The sequence below is a fragment of the Lemur catta genome, chromosome 9, assembly GCF_020740605.2.
Source record: "Lemur catta isolate mLemCat1 chromosome 9, mLemCat1.pri, whole genome shotgun sequence".
Classification (NCBI taxonomy): domain Eukaryota; kingdom Metazoa; phylum Chordata; class Mammalia; order Primates; family Lemuridae; genus Lemur; species Lemur catta.
The window spans coordinates 54,736,402-54,762,828 of NC_059136.1; the positions used below are offsets into that span (position 1 = coordinate 54,736,402).

Sequence of the window (26,427 nt, forward strand, 5' to 3'; positions counted from 1 at the left end):
ATAATTGAAAAGATAATACTTATACTTACCATCTCTATTATTCTTCATTATTACTAAGTTCTCTCCACATATGTTATTATATTTAATATATGCTTGTGTATTTATAGGATTTTATTATTGAGTCATTTTCTGTAGGCTTGGTCTGAACACTGTCCTAAGAAGCATTAGGAAGGATGGATTCAGGATTATAAAGAGTTGGTCAGCAATTGGACTTCTCTATGTTAACTGACCTGTGAATGCAGCAGACACCCACCTAGAACTTGACACACTAGACCAGTGGTTTTAAATCTTCAAAAATCTCACCTGCATTTCAGTAAAAAATTATTTATAACTGATATACATATTATACTATACTTTTATAATACATAAAACATATAGAAATATTTTAAAAGATTAAAATTCAATAAATATTTGCAAATAATTATTTTTAATGATAAAATACGATAAGCTTTCATAAAAAGTTTGAAGTACAGTATCTAATAACTTTTGAAAATATTGGTTTAATGCTATGTGGCAGTATTAGACTGTGGTTTGCTTATCAAATCTGCTTGCTCTTTTTCCTTGGTACTCTCTAGATTACATTTCCCAACTTCCCATTTTCCAGAATCTGCCTTGGAATATAAGCAGAAGTGACTTTGGTCAATGCAATATAAGCAGAGTGACCTTCCCATTTCTAATTCTTGTCAGTAAAAACTTTCCATGTGCTGGCTGAACAGAGAGGGCTCTAAAGTCCTAGAGGAGGGTAAAACCACAAGACGAAAAAAGCCTCGAACCATGGATGACCACAGGAAAGGCCACCTGTCTACTAGGAATACCTGCATTTGACTGATATTTAATTAATAAATAAACTTCTGATTGACTTTTCAAGGGTTGTATATATTATAGCAGCTAGCATTATGTTAGGTAAAAAATAAAGCAATTTGAAGGTCTGCTTCCAAATTCAATTTTCTTATACTTAGTTTTAATGATGTCATAGCTGAAAGAGAAACTTCACAAAGACACATTATAGGCCACGTAAAGTATAAACCCAGGGTAAGGTTCACTGTTAATAATACATGTAAATCCATATTTGATTAATCTTGACAACTTAGAATTTCTTGGTGAACTTCTTGTCAGATATTTGAGTGTCACTGTATTTTCTTTATCAGGGGCTGATTAAGAGCTTAACTAAGGGAAGAAATTGCAATCATGGTATTACAAACAATCTGCAGTTTCACTGCAGGAATCTTTTTAAGCCACTTGCTCATTTTCTGACTGTTAGTTAAAAGTAACACCTCCAGAAAAACATGAGACAAACAGACCAACTGAGAATACCAGGGAGAAGCCATATATTAAATGTTTGTAAAGCTTATTGTTTTTTGTTTTTTAGATTAAAAAAATAAAAATAAGTTCTACCACTTTCTCCATTCCCCAGGGAACTGAATCATGTAACCTCATGGAGTATATGGGCCTGTTATTGAAGATCACTATATCTGATACTATATTAGACACTGAGAAGGATATATTAAATAAGAAAAACAGTCTAGCCAGGAGACAGGCAAATTAATATTATACAAATGATCACAGTTACTAAATGTTATAATAAGAATAAACTTAAAGTACTGTGTGAGCTTATAACATTATTATGAGATGAAAAAGCATAGCTAGATCCCTGAGTGACCACAGGTCACAACAGATGATCTCCACCGAAGCTCTAGATCCAAAGCTCTCTTGCCTACTCAGTTGTCCCCCAAGTACTCCCTCTCTTAATAACACAAAACTCTTCTTTGACTCCATCTCTCTAAAGTTACAGTCCTATTTTTTATTTCCTTTTTTATAAAAATTCTACAAAGAATTGTTTTTACCTGCACTGTCCAATATTCACCAGTCACACATGCCTATTTAAATTTAAATTAATTTAATTAAAAATGTTAAAAAATTAAAAATTCAGTTATTTAGTTATACTAGCCACATTTCAAGTCTCAATGGCCACCTGTCACTAGTGCTACCATATTGTATTAGACAGTGCAGATACACAGAACATTGCCATTATTGCTAACAGTTTTATTGGACAGTGCTAGTCTAGACTGTAACAGAAAAATTAAGAGTGAAGCTTCCAGATCCAGACTGTCTGGATTCAAATCCCAACTTCTACCCTTCACACTAGCTGGGTAAATTTGGGGAAGTTTGTCCCCCTCTCCATACTTTGTTTTCCCCATCTGTAAAACAAGGATAATAGTAACTAATTCCTGCTTCACATTATTGTGAGGTTTAAATTATTTACATGTGAAGTGCTTAGAACAGTGCCTGGCACATAATAAGTGCTCAGTAAGTGTTAGGTGTTACTTATTTTTATTCTCACTAACTCTACCTCACCTCTCCATTTTCTTTACTTGCTCCCATTAGGCTTCGTCCGTTGCTGCAAGGTCTGTCAAGGTTTACCAAATTCCTCCATCCTGCCAAATCCAATGGTAAATTCCCAGTCTTCATCTTACTTGACCTGTCAGAAGCCCTTGACACAACTTACCATGTTCTGTTTCTTAAAGTATTTTCTTTATTTGGTTTCTAAGATACAATATTCTTTTTCCCCTCTCCCCCGTTTAGTGGTTGCTCTTTCTTAAGTCCTATTTGATAGATTTTCTTCCTCTCGCTGACCTCTAAATGTTGGAATGTCCCAGGGGTCAGTCTTTAGTCTCCTTCCTGGTTTAAGTTACCCTAGGTATTCTTATCCAGTTCCATGGCTTTATGTACTATCTGCTAATTACTCCAAAATCATATTCTTAGCTTTGATCTACTGGGCTCTAAACTCATCTATCCAACCAATCATATAACAACTGCATTTATGTCTAATGGGCATCTCATAATCAAAATCATGTCTAAAATAGAACTCTTGCTTCCCTCCTGAGGCTGAATTGGCTATTTATATCTCACCAAGTGATTTTAAGTTTTTAATGTACTTTCCTATACATTTAAAAGTATTATCTTTACAGAGACTCTGTTAGGACAGCAAGTATCAATGACTTGGATCTGTTGGGCAGGTTTTTAAAGAGACTATATTTAATATGTTATATAACCCAGAGTAAACAATAGAATGCAAGTCTCCTTATTCTCTCTCTATGCTTTCTTCTAGATTACAATGTCTATTAAGTCAGACTTAATTCTTTAGAAATGATGATTTTAAAGGTGAGTTCCCAATTAACAGGCAAAAGAGCATATAAAATAGTGTGGCAGAAGAGAGACATGACTTAGTCACTGTGTGTGTTGGCCAACATACCTTATAAATGGTTTCTCTTTTGCCAATTATTATTTATTAATACATATGATTGCTATGGTATCATCTAGAATCATTTCACTATTCTTTAGGAAGATCCCATTTGCTGAGTTTTCTACCTTTCAGAAGGCAGGTAAATGATCTTGTCTAATCTTGTAATCCACAGTGGTACAATATTTATTTTTACAATGATAAATACTATATCAAAAATTGAAAAAATGATACATTATTATTAAATAACTCTTTAACTTAATTACATCCAGATCTCCATATAGAGGCCAGAAAAATCAAGAGAATACTAAATGGATCTTTGAACATGCAATATACTAGCTGGAAACATACATGGCACTTCTTGTTTTTAAATTAAGTTACTCAATATATCTTATATATTTATGTCTGAACAAAGGAGCTATTGTAAGATTCAATATTATAAGACTAGTTCATTACTTTAGATAACCATTGTTGCTAATTTAGTATCTAAACTGATTATTGATCAAATACTTAAATTTGAAGATTTCAGTTTTAAATACTGTTGGAGCTTGTGATTGCATTTTTTTCTTAAAAAAACAAAACATAAAAACCTTACCTGAAACATATACACATATACACACAAATATAGAATTTAGAAACCCATTAAAAGTTTGAAGTCTAGTAACTGTAACAAAAATCTCTGTTGGCTGTGCTACAGTTAAACTCAGGTTTTAAAATGAGGAGTAATCTGGATTCTATTGCCAATAGGCCAAAGCTATTTATTAGGTGAGTAGGCAGGAATTACTGGACATTTTAAGAAAAATTGAAGTTTTAACCATTATGATGCCACTGAATAGTAATGAACAAAACAACAAAGAGGCTTTATTTTCTACTACACAACATATAGGAGGGGAGTAATGATATAGCCAGGAACAAGCCTGCATTTCTTAAATCTGCCAACATCAAAATGTTTTTGAAGATAAAAATCTATAATCATACTTGAAAACCAAATCAATGTTATTACAGAATCTCAGTGTATAGTCAACAGATCTATAATTATGTAATAAAAGTATTGCCAAAGAAAGATATATGGGATATTTATGCCAAAACTGTAAAGATACAAAATTGATCATTGAGAAATAGTGACCATTCTCTTTTTGAATTCTATACTCTTAGCTTCTGTGACACTACCCTTTCATAGTTTTGGTCCTTTCTTCACGATCATTCCTTCTTGATCTTCTTGGATTCCTCTTCCTCTGCTCTATTCCAAAATGTTAATCTTCCACAGGGTATTTTCTTGGCCCAATATTCTTTTATCTGTAGCGATCACCTTTGGCAATTTCAGCCACATTTGTAGTTATAAGTATAACATTATAACTCTCAGATTTATGTTCCTGGTTCTGACACTAGCTTCAGAAGTGTTTTTAAAAATATGTTCTAGACATTTCCACTTAGAAATTTCCACAGACATCACAAATTCAAAATGTCCTAAATCAAAGATTCATCCCTATTCCTCTTTCCCCAACCTACTTCTTCTCTTTTACTTCCAATGTCCACTAATGGCACTACCATCCACCCAGTGATGCAAGTCAGGAATATGGGATTCATCTTAGAATCTTCTCCCCTTTACCTCCTCATAGCCAACCAGTCACTAAGTCAGGTGACTGACTACTAGTATTGCTCTTTAAAAATTTCCTCAATCTATTACCCCATCTCTGTCTCTATCACAAGTGACTTAGCTCAGGATCTTATCTGTCTGAATTATTGTGCAGTCTGCTAATTCATGCTAAAATGTTCTTTCCCTGATGTGGACTTAAGTTTACTTCTTTACTGTAGTCTCACTAGAACATAAGCCCCAAGAGGAAAAGAATCTCTGTCTTCTCATGTTTTCTTTAGGACAGCTCCTGGCATATGGTAGATGCTCAAAAAATATTTGTCACATAAACAAGTGGCATCCCGAATGGCCTAAAAACTAAGAATATGTAGTTTGTATGCAAATATGACTATATCAATCCTTTACTAAAAGCCTTCTAAAACTTCCTATCACCTATAAATATGATCTACAAGACTCTCCTTGACCTGATTCCTACTTACCTATCAGCCTCAATCTCTAGCCACGCAGTCCAATATTTTATGTTAAAAGTATATAACTGCTTATCATTCTTGTACATATTATGCCCTATGCCTTGTTCATTATGGTCTCTATCTGGAATACCTTTCTAATTGACTTTTACCTAATTAGCAGTCACCCTAGTCATGATACCTCACATGAGGGATCATCTTCAGGAATTCACTCCTGGAATTCCAGGTTGGGACAAGTAACCTTCTTCGGAGCATCCAGTATACCTTCTATGTAATCCTAGTTTAACCATTGGCATATGGCCTTGAAGCAATCTGTTTAAATATCTGTCTCCTACTAGATTATAAGCAACTTGGGTAATAAATGATTTTTTACTCATCTTTGTTCTCTATGTGTCTGGCACATAGAAAGTATTCAATATTTATCAAAAAACCCCTGAATGAATGGAATTAATTATTTAGTTTAACATCACATGCTCTCTAACTTGTAGTCTTATTAATGTCCATTTTCAGTTCCTAATTTTTAAAAAATTAATAGACTTTGTTTTTAGAGCAATTTTAGATTTATAGATATTTGTAAGTTTTAAGGAGAAAAATGCAATAAATAAAATTCTGTTAGAGAAGTATAAAAAATCCTCAATTTCAAAAGGCTAACATCTATCATACTAGCAAAACATAGTTAATTATGTATAAATATTAGCGATTTTCAAAATCATGTCAATATGATCTGTACGCTCATTGTCCATAAATTAAACTTCTATTTCTATATTAAAATGCAAAATAACATTTTAAAACACTAAATGAAAAATTCCTATAACAAAAATCACATCAGATTAAATATAGTTGAGTTACAATAAGAATATAAAGAATATCATCAAATAACTATTTCAATATAATATTTTTACATAAGGGTCAGTTTCCAGAATCACTTTTATGGTTTGTAAAATCAAAAGTAGCCGGGTCCAAGACTTAATGTAACCTTAATTTTCTTTTGTGCTATAGATTTATGTCCTGACTTCTATGCACAAGAACTCTAGTATTCAAACATAAATTAGACTTAATCTAGTTGCCTATAATTTATTTTGCTATAAAAGAAACACCATATTACATGCTTTTGTTTGTTAAGTAGAAGATATGCTATTATTTCCAAGATACCAAGGATTTAATGTTTAATTATCAACACACATTTGAAAAAAGACATTGCTTTGACTCACAAATTTCTTAATTGCTAACAGTGGCTTTTCTGAGTAGGAGTGTTGTATCTAATTTATTTTTGCAGATGTGAATTAGAAACTGAATTTTAAAGTAGCAAAGCTTTGAATATCTTCACTGTCAGCAGGAAATTCCTCTATCCCTGCTTGCTGGAGAATATTGCTGCTTGAAGTTTTAACAGGAAAATAAAAACTTGAGTGAGAAAATTGATACTGCTGGTAAATGTTGCTTACAAACTGAAAAGGAAGTTAGGTTGTCAGCAATACAAGAACTATATTATTCACACAAAATATGAGGTGTTATCTTCGTGGCAACTTGCTGGGAATGAAAATTAATTTGGCTGGTTCCAACTTGAGGAACCTAAAGAAAAGCAAATATTCCACATATCATAGTACCTTTACAAAGGATCAGCAGCTGGTAATCAGGGGTACCAAGCTTAACTCCTCCCTGAGGAGGAAAGACATTATATACATTTGAAAAACAGTGGCCAAGGTTCACTTTGAAGCAGGCTCATTGATCACTGAAAAAAAGTCATTGTTATGTTTTCAGAAAGGTTACCTAGTTCAAAATGCCCCTTTCCCTCTGGAACATGTCATCATCTACACATTACTGCAATAAAATGAGTAAGAGAAAAGAATATAATATTGTCATGACAACTCAAACATGAAGTCAAATGTAACATAAAAATTCCTACCTGTTTGGCTGAGCTGAGAAGCGCTGCGACTTTTCCGTGAGAGACCAACAATAGCTACCATTTTGGCCCCAATGCTAGAACGCCGCTTTTTGCCACTGGTGCCCAAGGCGCCCACTGCTGTGTCAGACTGGCTGCCATCATTCTTCTCCAGCGAGCACATGTCTCCACTGATGCTGGTGCTTTTGGTCATGTTCTTCCCTGACATGCCCACTTGTCTGCTTTGCATTTTGGATGTAAAGACACTGTCAGCCGATGGGTCATTAAAAGTGAGGACAAGAGTAAAAAGGAAAAGACAGAAAAGGCATTTTAGATGAAACATCTGGAGTATAACTAAATTATATCATCTATGGAACATAATTAGGATAAAAATGTTCAAATACCATGAATGCACTTACTATTCAGGGCCAACCTTAATGCAACTCTGCAAAATCAGACTTACGATTTTTTTTTTTTTTTTGAGACAGTCTCACTTTGTTGCCCGGGCTAGAGTGAGTGCTGTGGCATCAGCCTAGCTCACAGCAACCTCAAACTCCTGGGCTTAAGCGATCCTCCTGCCTCAGCCTCCCGAGTACAGGCATGCGCCACATGCCCGGCTAATTTTTTGTATATATATTTTTAGTTGTCCAGCTAATTTCTTTCTATTTTTAGTAGAGACGGGGTCTCGCTCAGCCTGGTCTCGAACTCCTGACCTCGAGAGATCCACCCGCCTTGGCCTCCCAGAGGGCTAGGATTACAGGCGTGAGCCACCGCGCCCGGCCTCAGACTTACGATTTTATTTCTGCTATCAAAGAAGGCACCAGTTTGCATGGTGACAGGAAAGAAAATGCATAAAAAAATCAGTGCATTCATTTAAGAGAATATGCTGTCCTGAGAGTGCAAATATGCTTTTAGGTAGCTATACAAGATAAAGGAGAAGTTTCCAAAAGATTCCTCTTTAATTTACTTTACTGTTGCCTTCAAAAAGAAATTTGACAAGTGGGGAAATTTTATAAAAAATGGCAAAAAAATTGTATGCATTGTTAAGAGTGGTCCTTTAAAATAAGTTTTCTCATTTTTTAAAAAGCCTAATAACGTTTGCCTAAGAATGGTTAAATTTTCTAACAGGGCTTGATATTTTCATTAGCTTTGAATTAAAAAATTTATTTCACTTTACTTAGTTTCGTAATTATTGATATGTCTATATCTCAGAAAAAGATTTCCCTCTTACATGCATTTTAAAGAAAGAAAAATCATTATCAGTTTTCTAGACAATATGATCAGAAAGCAATCAATGATTCACTGACGCATATGTGCTGATTGACAATTTACTGCAAGACTAATGCTGCAAATGGGTGTAATTAAAGAAAAGACGCTGGCATGTGGTAGGAGGTAGAGTAGGGGGTGAAGAATCTGGAGGCAGGCTATCCAGCTGGCCCCCAAAAACCTGGGAGGATGTGAAGGAAACACCCTGTTTTGGAGAATTGGGAAAACTTATTTACATATCATCTATTTTTGACTCAGTATTAGAAAGCAATAGTTTCTGCTTTATTTGGTTCTAATAATGTGTTTGATACATAAATAAAGTAATAAAAAAGAATAAAAATCAAGAAATATCTTTAAACATCATTTAAAGGATGATAATTATTATAGAAAACTGACCTATTGAGGTAAACTCTTATGTCTAATTCAGTATTTTGGTCTTTCTGAAAAAAAATTTTCTATCCTACAGTAAAATCTGCTTAAAGGCTAGGGCAGCATATTAATTTTATTAATGTATGTACATTTTCTCCAAGTATTTGAGAGAGAAAAGGCTGAATGTGAAAGTTTTAAAAAATTACAGTGAAGTGTACTATTGTATCCCTCACATTAGTGTTAAAAAGAAATGAGGCATACATACAGAGAGAGTGTGTCTGAGAGACAGAGATCAGAGTATGTTTCTATCATACCCTTAATTGATAATTTTCAAGCTTGTTTGATTTTAATGCTCTTTAATAAGCAACAATAGAATAAAATAGAGAGAGTTTTAGAGGCAAAGAGACACAGGCTTGAATCCCAGCTTTGCTGCTACTTAACTGACCTTAAAGGAATTATTTGCTCTACTTTGAGCCTTAGGTTTCTCATTTATAAAACCAGAATACTTTATTTTCCCTTTTTATTGTAAAGACTAGAGATAATGTATCTAAAGTAAAAATTTAATAAGTAGAAATTATAACAATTATTAGGGGACATAGACAATAGATAAAATAAAGGTGAAGCCCTTCAACATGTATTATAAAAGTACTTAACAGCATCAACAGAAATGATATTTGGAATTATAAATTAAAAAGCATTTAAGTTGAAAATATCTAAAATAGTTTTAATATAGCCAGCATTACATAATGGAGTGTAGACTGAACTGAGAGTCAGGTTATCTGCATTTCATATTTGACTTTACTGACTATTCATGTAATTTGGGGAGAGTTGTTTTACCTTTTTGGAACTTAGTTTCCTCATTTAATAAGTGAGAAAACATAAATAAAGCACTAAGCAGAATGCCAGATACATAAAAAGAGCTCCAACAATTTTCTTCTTCCTTCTCATTGTTATCACTACCACCACCATCATCCATTAAGCATCCATTAAACATATTGAACTGGAATATCTTAAGGTCCTGAACTATGAAATGTTTTGCTCCCTGTATCTCTTGTTCCATGGATTCTGGGTAAATAAACACAGAGATGCAGCACATGATTTTCATAGTATGATGCCATCAGAAAAGGCATGTTCCACCCTAAAAGTTTAGTTGAGACTAAAGCTTCGAAAATAATAACATATGTTTCTTAGAATTACCTAGTGCTTCTTTTACACAGGAATTTTCACCCAAAACATATACTTTTCTAAAGAAACACCTAATCTACTACCTACCAAGGAAGTCAAAGATATACTCACAAAATTGTACCTTGTGATTTTTGTATTTTAATTTTCATGGATTAAATATCAAGGCCATAAAGAACATAACCTGAATCAAATAAGATACCACGATAAAATACTAACTGGAAGTGATATGTTGATAAATATTTTAATGAGAATTTGATTTAAAGAAGTGAACTTCTCTTCAACCTAATGACTTTAATAATGCATTATTTACAAAAGGGGTTACTAAAAGTTTTGTAAAATGGATCTACTTTTCATCTCCTTGCAACTTAGAGATCACAGGGGTGAGTTTATGAATAGTTGCATTCAAGTACTGTATTTTAAGGTGAGGGAGACTGAGGCTGGAGTTTTTTTTTTTTTTAGAGACAAAGTCTTGTTCTGTTACCAAGCCTGGAGTGCAGTGGTCCAATCATAGCTTACTGCATGCAGCCTTGAACTCCTGGGCTCAAGAGATCCTCCCAACTCAGCCTCCTGAGTAGGTGGGAGTACAGGTACATGCCACCATGCCTGGATATATATGTATTTTTTTTTCGTAGAGACGAAGTCTTGTTATGTTGCCTAGGCTGGTCTCAAACTCCCGGCGCCGGCCTCAAGTGATCCTCCTACCTCTGCCTCCCAAAGTGCTGGGATTACAGGCTTAAGCCATTGCACCTGGCCCCTTTTCTTTCTTCACTGGACATCATCTAAAACTATAATACAAGCAAAAAATGTTGCAAGCAAACAAGCTACCAACCAAAAATTTTAAAGTTTTGTGACTCTTGATTTCTGGCATACTCTGTAGTAAAGAATTTGTAAATATGGGTAATACCATGGAATGCTTAATGTGGTTAGGAAAATACTGACCCATTACATTAGCAATTACTTTAAAAGAGAAAACTGGTAAAGGTCTAGTAACATGGCAAATTTCAATACTGCTGGTGGGGGTCTTAGTGACAGGTTTCTGAAGAGCTATTTGGCAATATATATCAAAAGCTTTTAAAAACAACAAGCCTAATCTTTAACTAGAAATTATACTTTTACAATTTATCTTAAGGGAAAACTTAGTTATGTGTACAGATTTAACTATGATACTTATTGCAAAATTGATAATAATAGCAAAAAAATAATAAAAATAAGGGGGAAACCCATAAATGGTCCAACGGTAGTAGTGGGTATTTAAATAAATTATATTCATCAATAAAATAGAATTCACTTTTGAAAATGCTATTATCTGTAAATATTTATTGATACAAGATATTCTTGATGGGGGGAGTAGATATTCATAACTTAGCTTTGGGAGACATACATACCAAATATGCTTTCACCCTACTACTAATTCTTAGAACCAGAGGTGTATCACAGAGAAGGACAGAGAATGCCCCTGTTTTCATGGAACTTCCATTCATAATGTCATGGGGAAAGACAATAAGTAAATAAATGAGAATTTCAGATAGTGATATGTGATCTGAAGAAAAGAAGATAGAATAGAATGATAACAAGGGACTGAAAAGTTTGGGGACAGCATTTAAATAAAGTTGCCAAGGAAGGCCTCTCTAAAGAGAAGACAATTGAGCTGAGTCCTGAATGATGAAGCCAGTCACATGGAGGAAGAATGTTCTAGCATAGAGGAGGGCAAGTGTAAATACCCTGAGGCAGGAACAAGCTTGGTCATTAGAGGAAATTTATAGAACTAAATATAAATGGAATGAAGTGGAGGTGAGCATTCTAGATAGGATAAGGCCTGGATGTGTTGGGACAAATGTATGACCTACATGACTTTCTCATTTAATTGCCTATTCTGATATTGCATTAGAGCTGTCTTAAAACTGTGAGTACATAGACTGCATGGGTTGTTGTACCAAGAGAACTGGAATCCAATCCAGTATTTATTTCCAAATGTAACATCAAAGGGCATTTTAGAGAGATCATGGCTATATTCCTTAAAAAGCAATAAATTGATGAAGGCTAAATCATTGAGGGAATTAGGAATATTCCTGTATTAGTCAAACATTCAAAAATTTAGTTAAACTCTTAAGTCTGTCTATATATTAATTCTTTACTATCTCTTGAATTTATATGTTCTCCACCAAATTATTGAATAATAGACCTCCCTCTCCACCACGAGTTTGCAGGAAGTTACTTTAAGGAAACTCTTTAAACTTACTACTTTATATTTCATAAGTATATATTTCTTTCTTTGTTTCTTACATAGTTCCTAATGGTTTATTTTGTCCATCCTCATATGATAATTTTTCGATGTCTTTTATTATGTCAGTGTATTTCTCTAGACTCTTTCTCACTGTGTTTTGCTTCCTTAAAAAATTAAACAGGCTGGGTGTGGTGGCTCACACCTATAATCCCAGCACTTTGGGAGGCCAGGTGGGAGAACTGCTTGAGGCCAGGAGTTCAAGACCAGCCTGGGCAGCATAGCATGACCTCCATCTCTACAAAAAATAAAAAAACAAAAAGACCCCAGGAATGGGAGTGTATTCTATTTTTAAAAAACGAATTCCTTTCAAATTTGCACAGCTCTTTCTCTCTTTCTTCTTAATCCAGCTTTACCTATTGTTCCCACCATTTTCATAGGTATATGATATTTAAGCAATGATATATTCTATCCCTTCAAAAGTTTCCAGAATAAACTTTGTAATTGTAACCCAGCTATATAATGTATGCCAATTTATTTACATTTTTCTATTGTTTAATCTATACTTTTCAGCTAAACCTGATTATTTCTATATAGGCAGTAATAGCCTTCCCTCTAACTCATTTTCACTTCAGCTTTTTTTTTTTTTTTTACTTTACCACAGTATTTCCAGTAACATAAAAAGGTCCATGACAAATTTTCAGAAGGTACACTCACTGGCCTATAACTGCAAGCATCAATTTACATTTTTCACCATTTTTACCATCATTTTTACTATAGTTAAGATTTTGTGAAAATATAAAAAGAGAACTTTGATTTATTCTTGCTAATCATCCAACTCTATAATCAGTGTATCAAGATTTTAGATTAATGAATGGTAATATTCTACATTACTGAAATGATTACACTAAATAAAAATTTACATTATGCCTCCAAACTAATACTGAAGGCTAAGCCACATGACAGTATTCTTGGGCTGTAATTTTTACCCATATAATACTACTAAATGTTGCATTTCAAAATTTATAAGAATATATAAATGACTATATATTAAGGATGTTAATAATATCTCAGGCTATAAAATACAAAATATATTAGTCTCATATGTTTAAAAATAGTACATATTCTGATTGTCCTTGAAAACTTGATTATAAATCAAATCGAAATTTAAAAAAAAATAACAAATCTTATTTGTATAAGCACACTGCATCATTTCAGAGAATAAGAACATGCTTTGATGTTACATATTTTGGATGAAATCTGATTGTTTACTATCTATACAACTCTGATATCTATTTAAAATCAATCTTTCAAATTTACACAGAAGAATCTATCAGAATTTCTGGAGTCTCATGGGATTAAAAAAAACCTAATTATTTATTCTGGAATTTTTTTTGAAGGCCAAATATATGGTACCCATACATTATTTCTTTATATTTGGAATCAAAGATGCTTTTATGAAAGTTGTCTTATGTTTTCCTTATATTCATCTGAAATAACTGAGCAAAGAGAAGTGGTTTCTTGCCCTTCTATGTTTCTTAGTATTGGTTACAGTCAGGTAAAATGGTTTTCAAGACACTAGAAATAACTTCCACTGCTCCCTCAGGGTCCTGAAATTTGCAGCATTATGTCCCATATGACACATTATTCTTCTTAGCTTTGCATCATTGTACTAGTAAAGGCTTTCTTATCAGAAAAGATAGCCATTATTACCATCTATCCTCTTTAACAAATAGTAGAGCTCAAGAGACCAGGCCACAGGATTGGAAATATTAATGAAGGAGAGAACCACATTGTGCTTTCTGAGACCTGGAACCAGGTCCCTCGCTTGCTTGGGAGCAAACGAGGGCTCTGGGCTCAAGGTAAACAAACAAACAAACAAACCCAAGAAAGGGTAGCATACATTGACAGGCCAATGATTGCATATATTCAAAAATATCTAAACAACAAAACTCTAAGTGAGAATTTTTTATACTTCTTAATTTTAGTGGGCATTAAAAAAACTTCTGTCCGAAGAACACGTGGTTAGTGTGCATGTGTATGTGTGTGCATGCATATATGTATAAAATGACTATACATCTTGTCAAAGACAATAGTTTATAGCTCTAGTTCATAAATTTGGAAAAACAAAATAATAAGTTAGATGGGATATGAAGCAAAAGTCCCATGGAACTTTACCATGTAAAATACTTTGTGAAGGATAGCATGGTATCTAGGTTAGAACAGGCATATTTAGAATTGATTTCAGGTACCTCATGTGGAAAACAAAATAATTTTTTATAACAGGTAACTTCTTATTCTTTGTTAAAATATTGGATGAATGCTGATAATTTTTCTTTGACTAAATCTGCTATATCAAATATCTGATTTAATAATATTTGCTTAGCTTATATTTTTACACCTAGACAATGTTCCAACCATAATTTCCGAAATATAAGTTTGTTTTATATGTCACTCAGCTATCAACATGAACAAAAAGACTATGACTTCCTTCAATGATTATAATGACAGTAATATTTTGAGAAGATGTCATTGGTCATATGTATTAAATCCTTCTTGGAGCCATTTTAAGAAAGGCCTTCAGCTGGTTAGAAATTTAAAACTTATATTTTTTCTTCTCAGATTCCAAGCCAATCAGCCCTGCAGAGACTGTGAATTTCTGCTCTGGAATCCTATCTTGGCTTGCATGATGCTAGTCTTTCAAAGTTTGGAGGTCCACTGGAATTGGAGCTGACCTACGGAAGTTAGGTGAACCAGTTTTTCATCTAGTGCATGGTTTTTGGAGTTTTCCTGACTATTATAAATCTGAACGTTAAGAAGAATAACACAATAATAACTATGAAGTAAACAAAAAAGCAGCATTGCCAGATATTTCTGGAGCTAAAGCATGCTTTTCCTAATATTTAGAATTTCTAATGTAAGTGTGAAGTATTAAGTATTACATCATTAAACAAATGAACAAAGCAATATATTCCATGACAAATATATTGAGAATAAAGCTATGCTTCTACTCTAAGTATATCATCTATTTATTATATACCTTTATACTATTTATTATATGATATCTATTTATTATATGCCTGAATGTAAGCTACATGGGACATGGACTTGCCCTCTTTTGTTCATCGCTAAATCCTAGGTTTTAAAATAATGCCTACCACATGGTAAGTGTTCTGTAAATATCTGTTGAATAAATGAGATAATTAATCTTTGAAACAAATATAACTCACAAAGTTGAGATAAAGATTAAATGAAATAACATATACAGCATTTAGCATAATGTCTAGAATATGGTTAAGGTATGTTAGCTCTATTTATTATGTATATTTACAATTACATGGGGACATTGAGACTTTACTAAGAATAGAAACCTAAACTTGCTAGATTTATTTGAAGTAGCAGCTGTTTTATATAAACAGAGATGTTCTGTAGCCTCAAAGAAATGGTCCCTCAGATTTCACATAGACAAACAATTCCCATACCGTTGGTAATTTCAAACTTGAAAAGATGTGATCCAATGAAAAACACTAATAAAATGATCTTGCTACACAAATGATTGATAACTAATTATGCATATATAAGTAAATTCAATTTAATAAACATTTATTAAAAATAAAATGTCAAAACCTGTGGTTGGCACTGAATAAAAAGTCACATACTTTTGGCACTAAATAAAATGTTATACACAACCCATGCAAATAAATTTACTCTTCAGTTTTGTTGGTAAAAAATGATTAAAATTGGAAATTCTCTTAATTCCTTAGGTCATTCCCGAGAAAACACCAAAACTCCAAAATTTAGACTTTCCCATACACCTTCTTTTGCCTGGAAAGAATGATAAATTAAGTGCTATATTATTGCTTTTAACTAAATGTTAGTTTAGATTAGATAAAAATACTCAGATTAGAGAGAGAAGATAGGGAATGAACAAATCATCAAAAAGGAGTCACCACTGTAATCTGAACACACTTATGGCAAAAGTGTTGAACAAAGAATATCTATGATTTCATATCTAATAAGAAGAATAATCTCTACTGAGAAGCCAACTGAATTTAATTAGGAGACTCACATTCAAGACATAGCTGCACTACTCATGTTTTAACTGAGTAATCAAAGTAGTCTTTGTGCCTCAGTTGCCATATCATATAAAATGGGAATAATAATACCCCAACTGTATCCAGGTTGCTATAAGGCTTTCTATCTCCTTTCCTTTTTGCTCATTTAATCAGGTATCTTTAGTCTTCAATATTATAAGAATGATTTATTTATTTTAAAAATACATCAGGTTGTCACTCTGCTGCTAAAATTCTTTAATGTCTTCTCATTGTAGCTGGAAAAAATCCAAAATTTGTAAAATAGAAGCTATCAGAAGAAATTCCCTTATCTTCCAACTACCAGTCTATAAATCTATTTGTTTAGCACCCTATCCTCTCTTCTCTCCATAACAAAAAATTGTTCTTCTCTTTGGAAAAACCAATTGCTCCACAGTAGCTCAGGATTCCATCTTCTCTAAGGTCCTACAAGACTTTGCAGACCTCGCTCCACCTTTCTTTTCACCTCAGTCTCAAAGCCATTTGTCTTTGTAAATTACTCTTTAGCCATAGTGGCCTCTTCAAAATTTCTCAAAAATGTTAAGCTGTTTTCCACCTCAGGACTTTGCAAATACTATGCACCTCACTTGAAATATTCCTCAGAATAACCTTATGAAGTAGGAACTATTATTAATATAAACACAGATGAGGAATGTGAAGGGCAGGAATGTTAGGTCTCATTGCCAATAAGTAGTGAAGATGGTATTTGAACCCAGCTGTCTGACACCAGAACTCATGCTTTTAGTCACCAACTTTACCAGTAGTATAGAAGATGAACACAAATTTAGAGCAGGGATTGCCAACTTTAACCTGAATCAGAATCACCTGGAGGGCTTGATAAAACACAGAGCTTTTGATTCATTAGGTCTGGGGTGGTACCTGAAAGTATGCATTTCTAACAAATTCCCAGGTGATTCTGATGCTACAGATCCAGCAACCACATTTTGAGAATTGCTGGCTGAGACTTATATAGTACAACTTGCCATGTGAAAAGAGAGTAAGTTTTCATTTGCTATTTAGTAAACAGCATACAGGTCACTCCTTTTGTTTTGCTCAATTCTTTCAGACCTGCACTTACTGTCTACCTACATGTAACCACTACTCTACCTCACCGCAGGCATTATGCTACACTGTGGTGATCATGCCTATTCACTCTCATATGCCTTAGGCAGGAATTTTAGAACCACTACCACCAGAGCTCTCTCTCTGCCTACCCAGTCAACATATTTGCTTCCATGTCCTCCTGTAATAGCAGGTCAGAGAAGAGTTAGGGTGGAAATTCAAGTATTTGGCCCATTAGAGGCTAGTTTGATGCTTTTAAATCATTAGCAAAATTAGGTAATAAGGACCTAGGCTCATGAGACTAGAATTCTAACTTTAGCACTAGATAGCATATACTTGGAGACATATGATATTGATTTCTCTGGCCTCAATTCTTCAACTGTAAATTTAAGGGAATAGATATTATGGAATGTAATCTAATTTCATTACAAAAGACAAATTCTAAAATTACCCAAAAAGAAAGTCTGTAAAGCACAATTTTTAATACTAGTTAATAAGCTTAGAGAAATAAAGAACATGAATATTTACCCAGGCAAATAACAAATACACCAAAATGCATTTATCTTAGTTCTAATTATATTAACATACAAAACAGGAAAGAAAACTGAATAGCTTCCAAAATTATTTGAATGTATATATGCATTTGATTGCCAGTAAAACAAAATATATGTATTTATCAGTTTAGAAAATTACTAGCTGCAATTAAGAATAGGAATCTTTACCTTCATCTTCTCTTTTCTTCCATCCATCCTACTTCTACAACCACAATAATAAAATAAAATGCCAATTGGATCCCATTATTTACTTCTTTTCAAAATCCTGTAGTGCTTGTATTATTCAATATAAATTACTCCTCTTTGGTTTTAAATCAGTCCAATTTACATAAAGGTATCTGTCAGAAACATTCCCCAATAAACCCCAATCCTCAGTTCCTGCCTAACTGAGAAGTCTTCCCTAATCTCCGTCCTCTTTAACTTGGACAACTTTGATATGCATTCCCTTACGCCAGCTGTACATAATTGAAAACCCTGCAATAACATTCCACAATAATGTGAAATTAGACATAACACTTTTGCCAGTTTGCTCCCATCACCCTCCTAGCACCTGTTGGCAAACGGGTGGGTTAAAATTCTTATCTTCTAGGGTATGTGATGGGGATGGCAAGACTCTCAAGCCCATGTTGAGAATCATGGAGGTGGAAGTTAGGTCCCCTAATTCTCTTCCATGGGCTTGGGAAATCAATAAGGAGGTGCCTGGACTTCTGCCACTACACTGAAAGTCCTCAGTCAGCCACAGGATTCAGAATCATCTTTATTTTTGCTAGTCTTACTTGAGTTTTGGAAAACTGCCACCAGGTGGCGCCAAACTGCAACTGGAATGTGGGCAGCTGGCATGCAGCAGGACTGCTAGGTGTGCAGGCTCACCTAGATAATTTCATGAACCTAAGGATATCTCCACATTGCGTCTGACATCATGAATTTTTAGATGTCAATTACCGTGTTCTGCCAGGGTTTTACTATATATCCATTATAGAAATTCTTCTTTTGCAATTGTTCGCTCTCTTCTCATGGCACTTGCATAGCTCATTTTGTCAGTTACCTCAGCAGCCTACTACCTGATACGTAGCACTTAATAGCTCCAAACAGAGAATTTATTGAATAAATAAATAAATTTACCAGTTGAATAAAAAACTTCTAGTAATGTAGGGATAATTAAATACTAAGGTTCAAACTGCATTTAGTAAGTTTTGTAAACAATAAATATTTGCTGATAATAAAGTACACAAAATTTCCTAGTGTCTTAAAAATGTATAGATGTCAATCAATTAACAAGAATTTATTTGCACATCTACCCTGTGCAAAACACTGGAGTCAATGCCATGTTAATTTAAAAGAAATATAAGATACAGCATTTGTTCTAAAACCACTTATAACCCAGTTTGCTAGGTAAAGCATAAAGACAAAACTATCCAAGGAACAGGATAAGTGCCAAGGAAATGGTAGAGACATCAATTAATAAAGAATTTCAGATAAGAAATTAAAGAATGACATTCATCTTCTCTGCCCATCTGTACACTTCACAATAGTCCTCAGTTCTATGTAGGCCATACTCTTGCCTGATGATGAACTCATTTTTGCTTCTATTCTGATACAGAAAGCATCACCTTAATTTGAATCAGCTTCCTCCTTCTTCCACTTAAGCTAATCTTTCCATTTTCTAGGAACCACATATTATATTTAGATTATATTCTCAACGATGTGCAGACAATTGAAGCATACAGTGGGATGTCAGCAAATGTTTTTATTGATTTCTGTAATAAAATCTTATTCTTAAGTCTCAGTTTTGTCCCTACATAAAAACAATCTAGAATGTACCTCTTTACACACTATTCAGCCACTTTTTAAAGTAAAGATGTAAGGCATAATTTACGGAAGGAATTATATTTGAATCCAGTCTAGAGTAACATATGGAATTGCAAATCAGATCACATCTTAGCCCACCAAGCCTAAGATTCTATAAACAACACATAGATTTTTTCTCTAAAAATTTAAAATATAGTTAGCCCCTCTATTTAAAACAGGTGAAACTATTTAAATTCAGTCTAGCATAGCAAAGAAACCAAAATTTTAATAAAATAAGGCACAGCTGATAGTTAAACAAATCTTACTCTTTATTGTTATATAGTTCCTCAAAGATTAGAACATAAAACTCATTATTTGGGTAGTTAAAATATATCTTTTGGTAAACTTTTGGAAAGCCATTACTCTTAAAAATGTCTTTGGCAATTGTTTGATCAAATATCCAACTCACCAGCACAGAGGAATTTCTAAATATCCCCAACCCCAAACTGTATATACATGTTCTTGTCCATATTAGCTATATGACTCTGCTGATCAGATGGTAGCTGGGAAGAATTTAAATTTAGTGCTAGATCATTCCCATTCCTAAAATTAGCAAATCTGGGAATCTTCCCAGGTATGATGAATTAACTGCCATTTCATTAGACTCATAAGGCCCTTCCCGTTTCAGCTGTTTTAAATTGAATGTCTTACTATCTTTTAAATTTATAAGATTAAAAAATTTATTTATTGTTTGTAGCACCTTAGGCTACATGGGTTAAGACATGGTCTGATGTAGCAATTCCTGAGTGTTACTCCAGACTAGATCCAAACCCCCTGCTGGCCTGCATATGGGAAATCAGATGTTGCTTTTGGTCAGTATCAGTTGGCCACAGATTAATTATCAATCCAATATTTATTCCCAGCAATTTTAAATTAGTAGTACATGATTTTGTAAGTGTCAATATTTCATGCATAAATTTTGGCTTTGAGGGCAAAAGTTATGTTTCTATTTCTTTTTTATTGCTTGTTTTAGCAAATAATTATCACTGCTTACTATGTGCCACTGTTGTAAATACTTTGTTAGTTTTACTTTTGAAACAATCCAATGAAAAACTATTATTATCATCATAATTTCATAGATAAGCAAAGTGGGTGCAGGGAGGCTAAGTGACTTGTCCAAGGTCACATGCACAGACCAGACAGTAAGTGGGAGAGCCAGGATTCAAACCCACCTGTCAGGTTCCAGAGCCTGTACTCTTAAACACAATGCTATATATACAACACATGTTATTCATTCATCCTTCCAACATATAGTGAACTCTTACTAGGTACCAGCTCTGGGGTGAATGTTGACATTGAACACAAATGAGTCAGAATCAACAGATGTTTGCAGAATTAATGGTTTTATTTCTACTTTATTCCTTTTCTTTGAATCCTTAGGTCACTTCTGAGATAACTATAATTTAAATTTTAAAAAGTACAGCTTTATGGGAGGCCGAGGCAGGCGGATCGTTTGAGCTCAGGAGTTCGAGACCAGCCTAAGCAAGAGCGAGACCCTGTCTCTACTAAAAACAGAAAGAAATTATATGGACAACTAAAAATACACACGGAAAAAATTAGCCGGGCATGGCGGCACATGCCTGTCGTCCCAGTTACTCGGGAGGTTGAGGCAGGAGGATTGCTTGAGCCCAGGAATTTGAGGTTGCTGTGAGCTAGGCTGACGCCATGGCACTCTAGCAGGGGCAACAGAGTGAGACTTTGTCTCAAAAAAAAAAAAAAAAAAATTACAGCTTTAAGTGGCCAAGCTTTTATTTTAGAATAAGATAATTCAGAATATCTTCTTTTAGAATAGCCAAGAGTGGGCACAGTTATGGAAAAATTAACATGAAATAAGGGAATATTCTAGAGAGTTGATATTTAACTAAAATTTAAAAATATATATGGTAATACATATTTTCCTGCCTTTTACAAAAGCCACTGAACTAATTTTACTTTTTCTTGACAAAAAGATAATAATTGCAAATATTATTTATTATTCTGAGTTTCAGATAATTTAGAACTTAGGGCTGAATGGGTACTAGCCTCAGAGTGGCCCTCATAAAAACTGGCCCTGATGCAAACTTGCACTTCCTCTTTTAACCTTTACCTCTTGAGGCAAGTGTAGTTGTAGGGATTTTCTATCTTGAAAAATACTGAGGAAATAAAAGACCAAAGTAGCTTTATAAAAGTCTATTTCTTGCCTTTTAGAAAAATAATTTTTACTAATGCCATCAATGTGCTGAAAGTTTTCAGTTTTATTCAAAATATCTTGATCATATTACATCAAAAACAATAGCTTCTAATTTTGTCTAACAAGTAGGGAATGCTTACCCCATGCTAGGCATTGTGTTATAAGCACCTCACATATTCTTTATCTCATTTTACATTCATAACAATCTTTTGGGTAGGCAATTATCCCTATTTTGCTGACAAGGAAACTGAATATATGGAAAGGTCACAAGCTGATATGTGGTTTTGACTTAAACACAAGTTTACGTGGTTCTGGAGACCATTTGCTTAAGCATTGTACTATATAGCGTACTGATGTTCCCATCAGCAAAACTTCATTGCCCCATCGGTTATTTTTAAAATCAGTTTGTACCCATCACTTGATTTTGTGAGAGCTATTTGTTATCTAGGCATTGAAGACCCTTGATATCCTTAAGTGAGTTTAGAAAGTATATTTCATTGAAGTTGCAAAGGATTGAAAATTGACCAAAATCCCAACCCCTCCCTAGGAGGAAGGACTCTTTGAATCCTGGGGATTAGAAGTGGATAGAAGTTGGTTTTTATTAGGAAAATACTAGAGTTACAGCACTGAACTAAATCTCATTGTCATCTAGTCCACCTCCTAGCTTCAATCTCAAGACACCTAAATCAGCCAACACTAAACTTTGCTTCTGAGGAGGAGAAACTTAGTAAACACAAGGAAGGCTGGCAAAGATAAAAGCCTCTTACTGCAATTTCACTTATAAAGTTGGAAGAGACCTTCAGGGAGCAACAGCTATTCATTTATTCATCAAATATTTTGGATCTCTGAAAGCTTTTCCCCACAGCTATACAAGTTAGAGTTAGTTTTCAGTTTTAGAGTGGTTAAGTATGTGTGACCCTTTTAAAGATCCAGGATTATAATTATCTGTCACCAAGAATAACATACATTTAAGAACAGGTAATCAATTCTTATTTGTTTTCAAAGTGGAGACACCTGATTTATTTACATACATTATGGTGTAAGTTGGCCATCATTAATGTATAACTTTTTTATTAGTTCTCTACAATTATTCAAGAGATTTCCTGTGATCATAAGTATGTTATTTGCTATGCCACAACACCCTTCCAAAGCCTTATGATTTGATGCCATTTTACTCAAGACCTTTGATTTTGTCTCTTAGTTTGAATAATAATAACAGTAACCACTTATGTACTAGGCATTGTTCTAAGTGGTTTACATATGTTAACTAATTTAAACCTCATAAAGAATCTGATGTAAGTACTATTATTATCCAGATTAAAGATGAGAAAGCTGAGATGTTATAAAACTTGAGCAAAATGTTGGAATCAGGGCTTATACAAAAGCAATATGGCCCCAGAGTTTCCACTGCCTCTCTTGAAGTGAAGAAGCTTACACCTTAAAATACACATTGCTTAGTCAATCGGCATTTAAAAGTGTTCAGATTTTTATCTTGACCAGAAATAAAGACACTTTCTCTTCAGCTACACTAACTCTGAGAGAACACGGTCTAGACGTCCTGAATTATATGTGTACAGAACATGGTCCTTTACTGTGGGCAGCACAACACAATGGTATGTACTGTCTGGATTTCAGTCTTCCCTCTGTGCAGATTCTCTCCTCTGGGTGAGAGCCTGAGGCTTACCGTCTCCCCATCTCCATTGCTTCAGCTTTGCTGCTGCAGCTACTCACCACTCACTATCTTTTGAACCAATCTCTTCTGCTCTTCTTGTTTTTCATATTTAATGATAAAACATTTATACACATGACAAGTAAGTCAAAGTGCTCCTTGTTCTTCATGGGGCAAACTGACAAATCACAGAATGCTGATTGTAATCTTTGGTTTTCAGCTCCTTTTATTGCAGGTTGGACATTACTGCTTCTCTTCTGGCGAAGCTTTTGGGGATAATTCTAGACACTTGAAGATCCCCCAAGGCAGTGGAGCAGAAAGACAAGCACTAAATTTTATCCTTGATTTATATTGTCCAATTGGAAGAGTATATGAAGTACACAATTTCCGATGAATTAGAAGATAGTTATCAAATTTTACTATTCACCAGAATCACTTGAAGAGCTTTTTAAGAATACAGTCTGTAGCCTTAGGCTAGGGAATTCTCTTTTGGCACAAGAGCCAGAAATTTGCATTTTGAAGTTTCTCTGGGATATTCTATTGCAAGTGACATACAAAAACCATTTAAGAAACTCCAGTATAGGCTAATAAAAAGTGTCTTTATTAAAACATCCTAATTGGTTAGTTTTGCCTTTTCTGAGCTTAGATAAGATTTTATGGTGAGATTTCTATGTAAGTCTATCAGCAAGCAGAAAGCAGATATTACTGGATTTCTCCAGCCTGAGTTACCCACATTTTCTTTTAGCCTTTTAGCTAAAAGATGGTCTGCAGTATCTTTAATTAGTTCTTAGTATATCTGGAGCCATATTAGCTTCTTCGTGTTATTCTGATAAGCACACACATAAGAATGATTTTGAAGCAAGCAAAATGTTTGTTTTTCTCTCACATACAGATATGATTGCATGTCTTTAAATTTAAATTTTGTTTAGCACTAGCTGCTTTTAAATTTAAGAAAAACAAAACGTTATTTTCAGTACAGGAGTTGGTACAAAGTTGGCACAGATCCACTTTGGTTGTTGATTCCACATACAGGCATACTTGTGCTTTATTGTGCTTCACAAATAGTATAAGAAAATAAACTTTAGAATTTTTCATGTGTTTATGGAAATTTTATTTGGAAATTTGCTAATTTAACTTGATTCGACATCTTATTAATATTTTGACTTTACTATTCTCTTATTTTCCTCTAAGATTTGAAGTGATTTTTGACTACAGAAGATTTTTAAACACTTGACTATTTGCATTTTGAGCTTTGAAAATAATTTCAATCATCCTTAAGCCTATAGATTAAAACTGGTTAAAAATATAAGTTAATCATCATTGGCAATATTTTTGTAATCCAGCAATATTTTACATTTGGCCATGTTCTCTTCCTACATGGAATGTATTTAAGAAATAACGGAAATATCTACTTTGTACATAAATGTTATTTTTAAAAAATCACCTACTGGTTTACCTCAGACTATTATCTCCCATTGAAGCACATAAGTAAAAAATGTAGTGTAAATAATATCTGTCATACTCACATACTCATTGCGTCTTTTTTTTTTTAAAGGTAGGGTCTTGCTCTGTTACCTGGGCTAGAGTGCAGTGTCATCATCATAGCTCACTGCAACCTCAAACTCCTGGGCTCAAGAGATTCTCTTGCCTCAGCCTCCTGAGTAGAGGGACTACAGGCACACACCACCACAACTGGCTAATTTTTCTATTTTTAGTAGAGGCAGGGTCTCGCTCTTGCTTAGGCTAGTCTCAAACTGCTGGCCTCAAGCAATCCTCCCACTTCAGCCTCCCAAAGTGCTGGGATTACAGGCATTAGCCACTGTGCCCAGCCACTCATTGAGTCTTAAACACTATTTTACAAAAGTGTAAAAATTCATTCTTAGAGGTTTTTATTATTATTTTTTTTTATTGAGGAAACTGTTTCCTAAGTAGAATGTACTGGTGCATTTCATACTATACTAAAGGATATAGATGATTTTTCTATGACTCAGACTTTTCAGAATTATTGCCTATAGCAATTAGAAATGAAAGCTTTTAGAGTTGTTTAAATATCATAAGATCATTTCCTATAAGTCCACATTAAGTAGAACAAAACATATACAAATTGAATGAAAGTTAGCATTACATTTTATAAAAAGTAATTAAATATCTCCTTTAAGATCACAAAACTCTAAGCACTTCCATATTCAAATGCAAATGTTTTCTTGTCTAAAATGCCATTCTACTTCACTCTAATTTATTGAGCATTTTGGGGGAAATTATATCATACAAAAATAATATGGCAACAATGCAATGACATTAGCAAATTGAAAATTGAGATACCAAAATATAGTGTCATTTAGTAAATCGTGTATTGTTAACTTTATTTATTTAGCAGTATAAGAAAACTTTCTTTACAATCATGTTTCTTGGGATTCTGAAAAGAACACTTGTTAATTTTCAAGCACTCTATTCAGAAAGTATATATGGTAATAGGAAATTTAAATGTCTGCAGAGTAAATAGTTTAAAATAATTTCAAGGTGGCATAATTAATGCCTTATTTTTATGACCAATGCTTTAGAAGCTGAAGTTAAACATGAAGTTAATAACTATTTTAGTAATAATAACATAGATAGTTCTTATTTCCTTTCAACAGATTAAGTATGAGCCTAAGTAGAAATAAGCAGACCCACTCTCTAATTAGCTTCAGGACAATTTCAGGCCTCATATAAAAACAAAATTTCTAAAATCCTTTACTTTTCATCTGCCTAAAACTCCTAACCCTTTCAATATCCCAAATTTTCTTTGAATAGTCACAGTTACCCAAAATA

General features: G+C 33.7%; 1 protein-coding gene across 37 annotated transcripts in view; it reads right to left on the reverse strand.

The window, feature by feature from the left end:
* RIMS2 (regulating synaptic membrane exocytosis 2) overlaps positions 1–26,427 on the reverse strand; it is a 637,809-nt gene that overhangs the window by 82,536 nt on the left and 528,846 nt on the right. For 15 of the 37 annotated variants that reach the window (XM_045561860.1, XM_045561865.1, XM_045561861.1 and 12 more), the window contains one exon: positions 7,206–7,447. The exons of the other annotated variants lie outside the window; for them this stretch is intronic. In XM_045561860.1, coding sequence (XP_045417816.1) covers positions 7,206–7,447 — 242 coding nt within the window. The remainder of the gene's footprint in view (positions 1–7,205; positions 7,448–26,427) is intronic. 37 annotated transcript variants of the gene reach the window in all.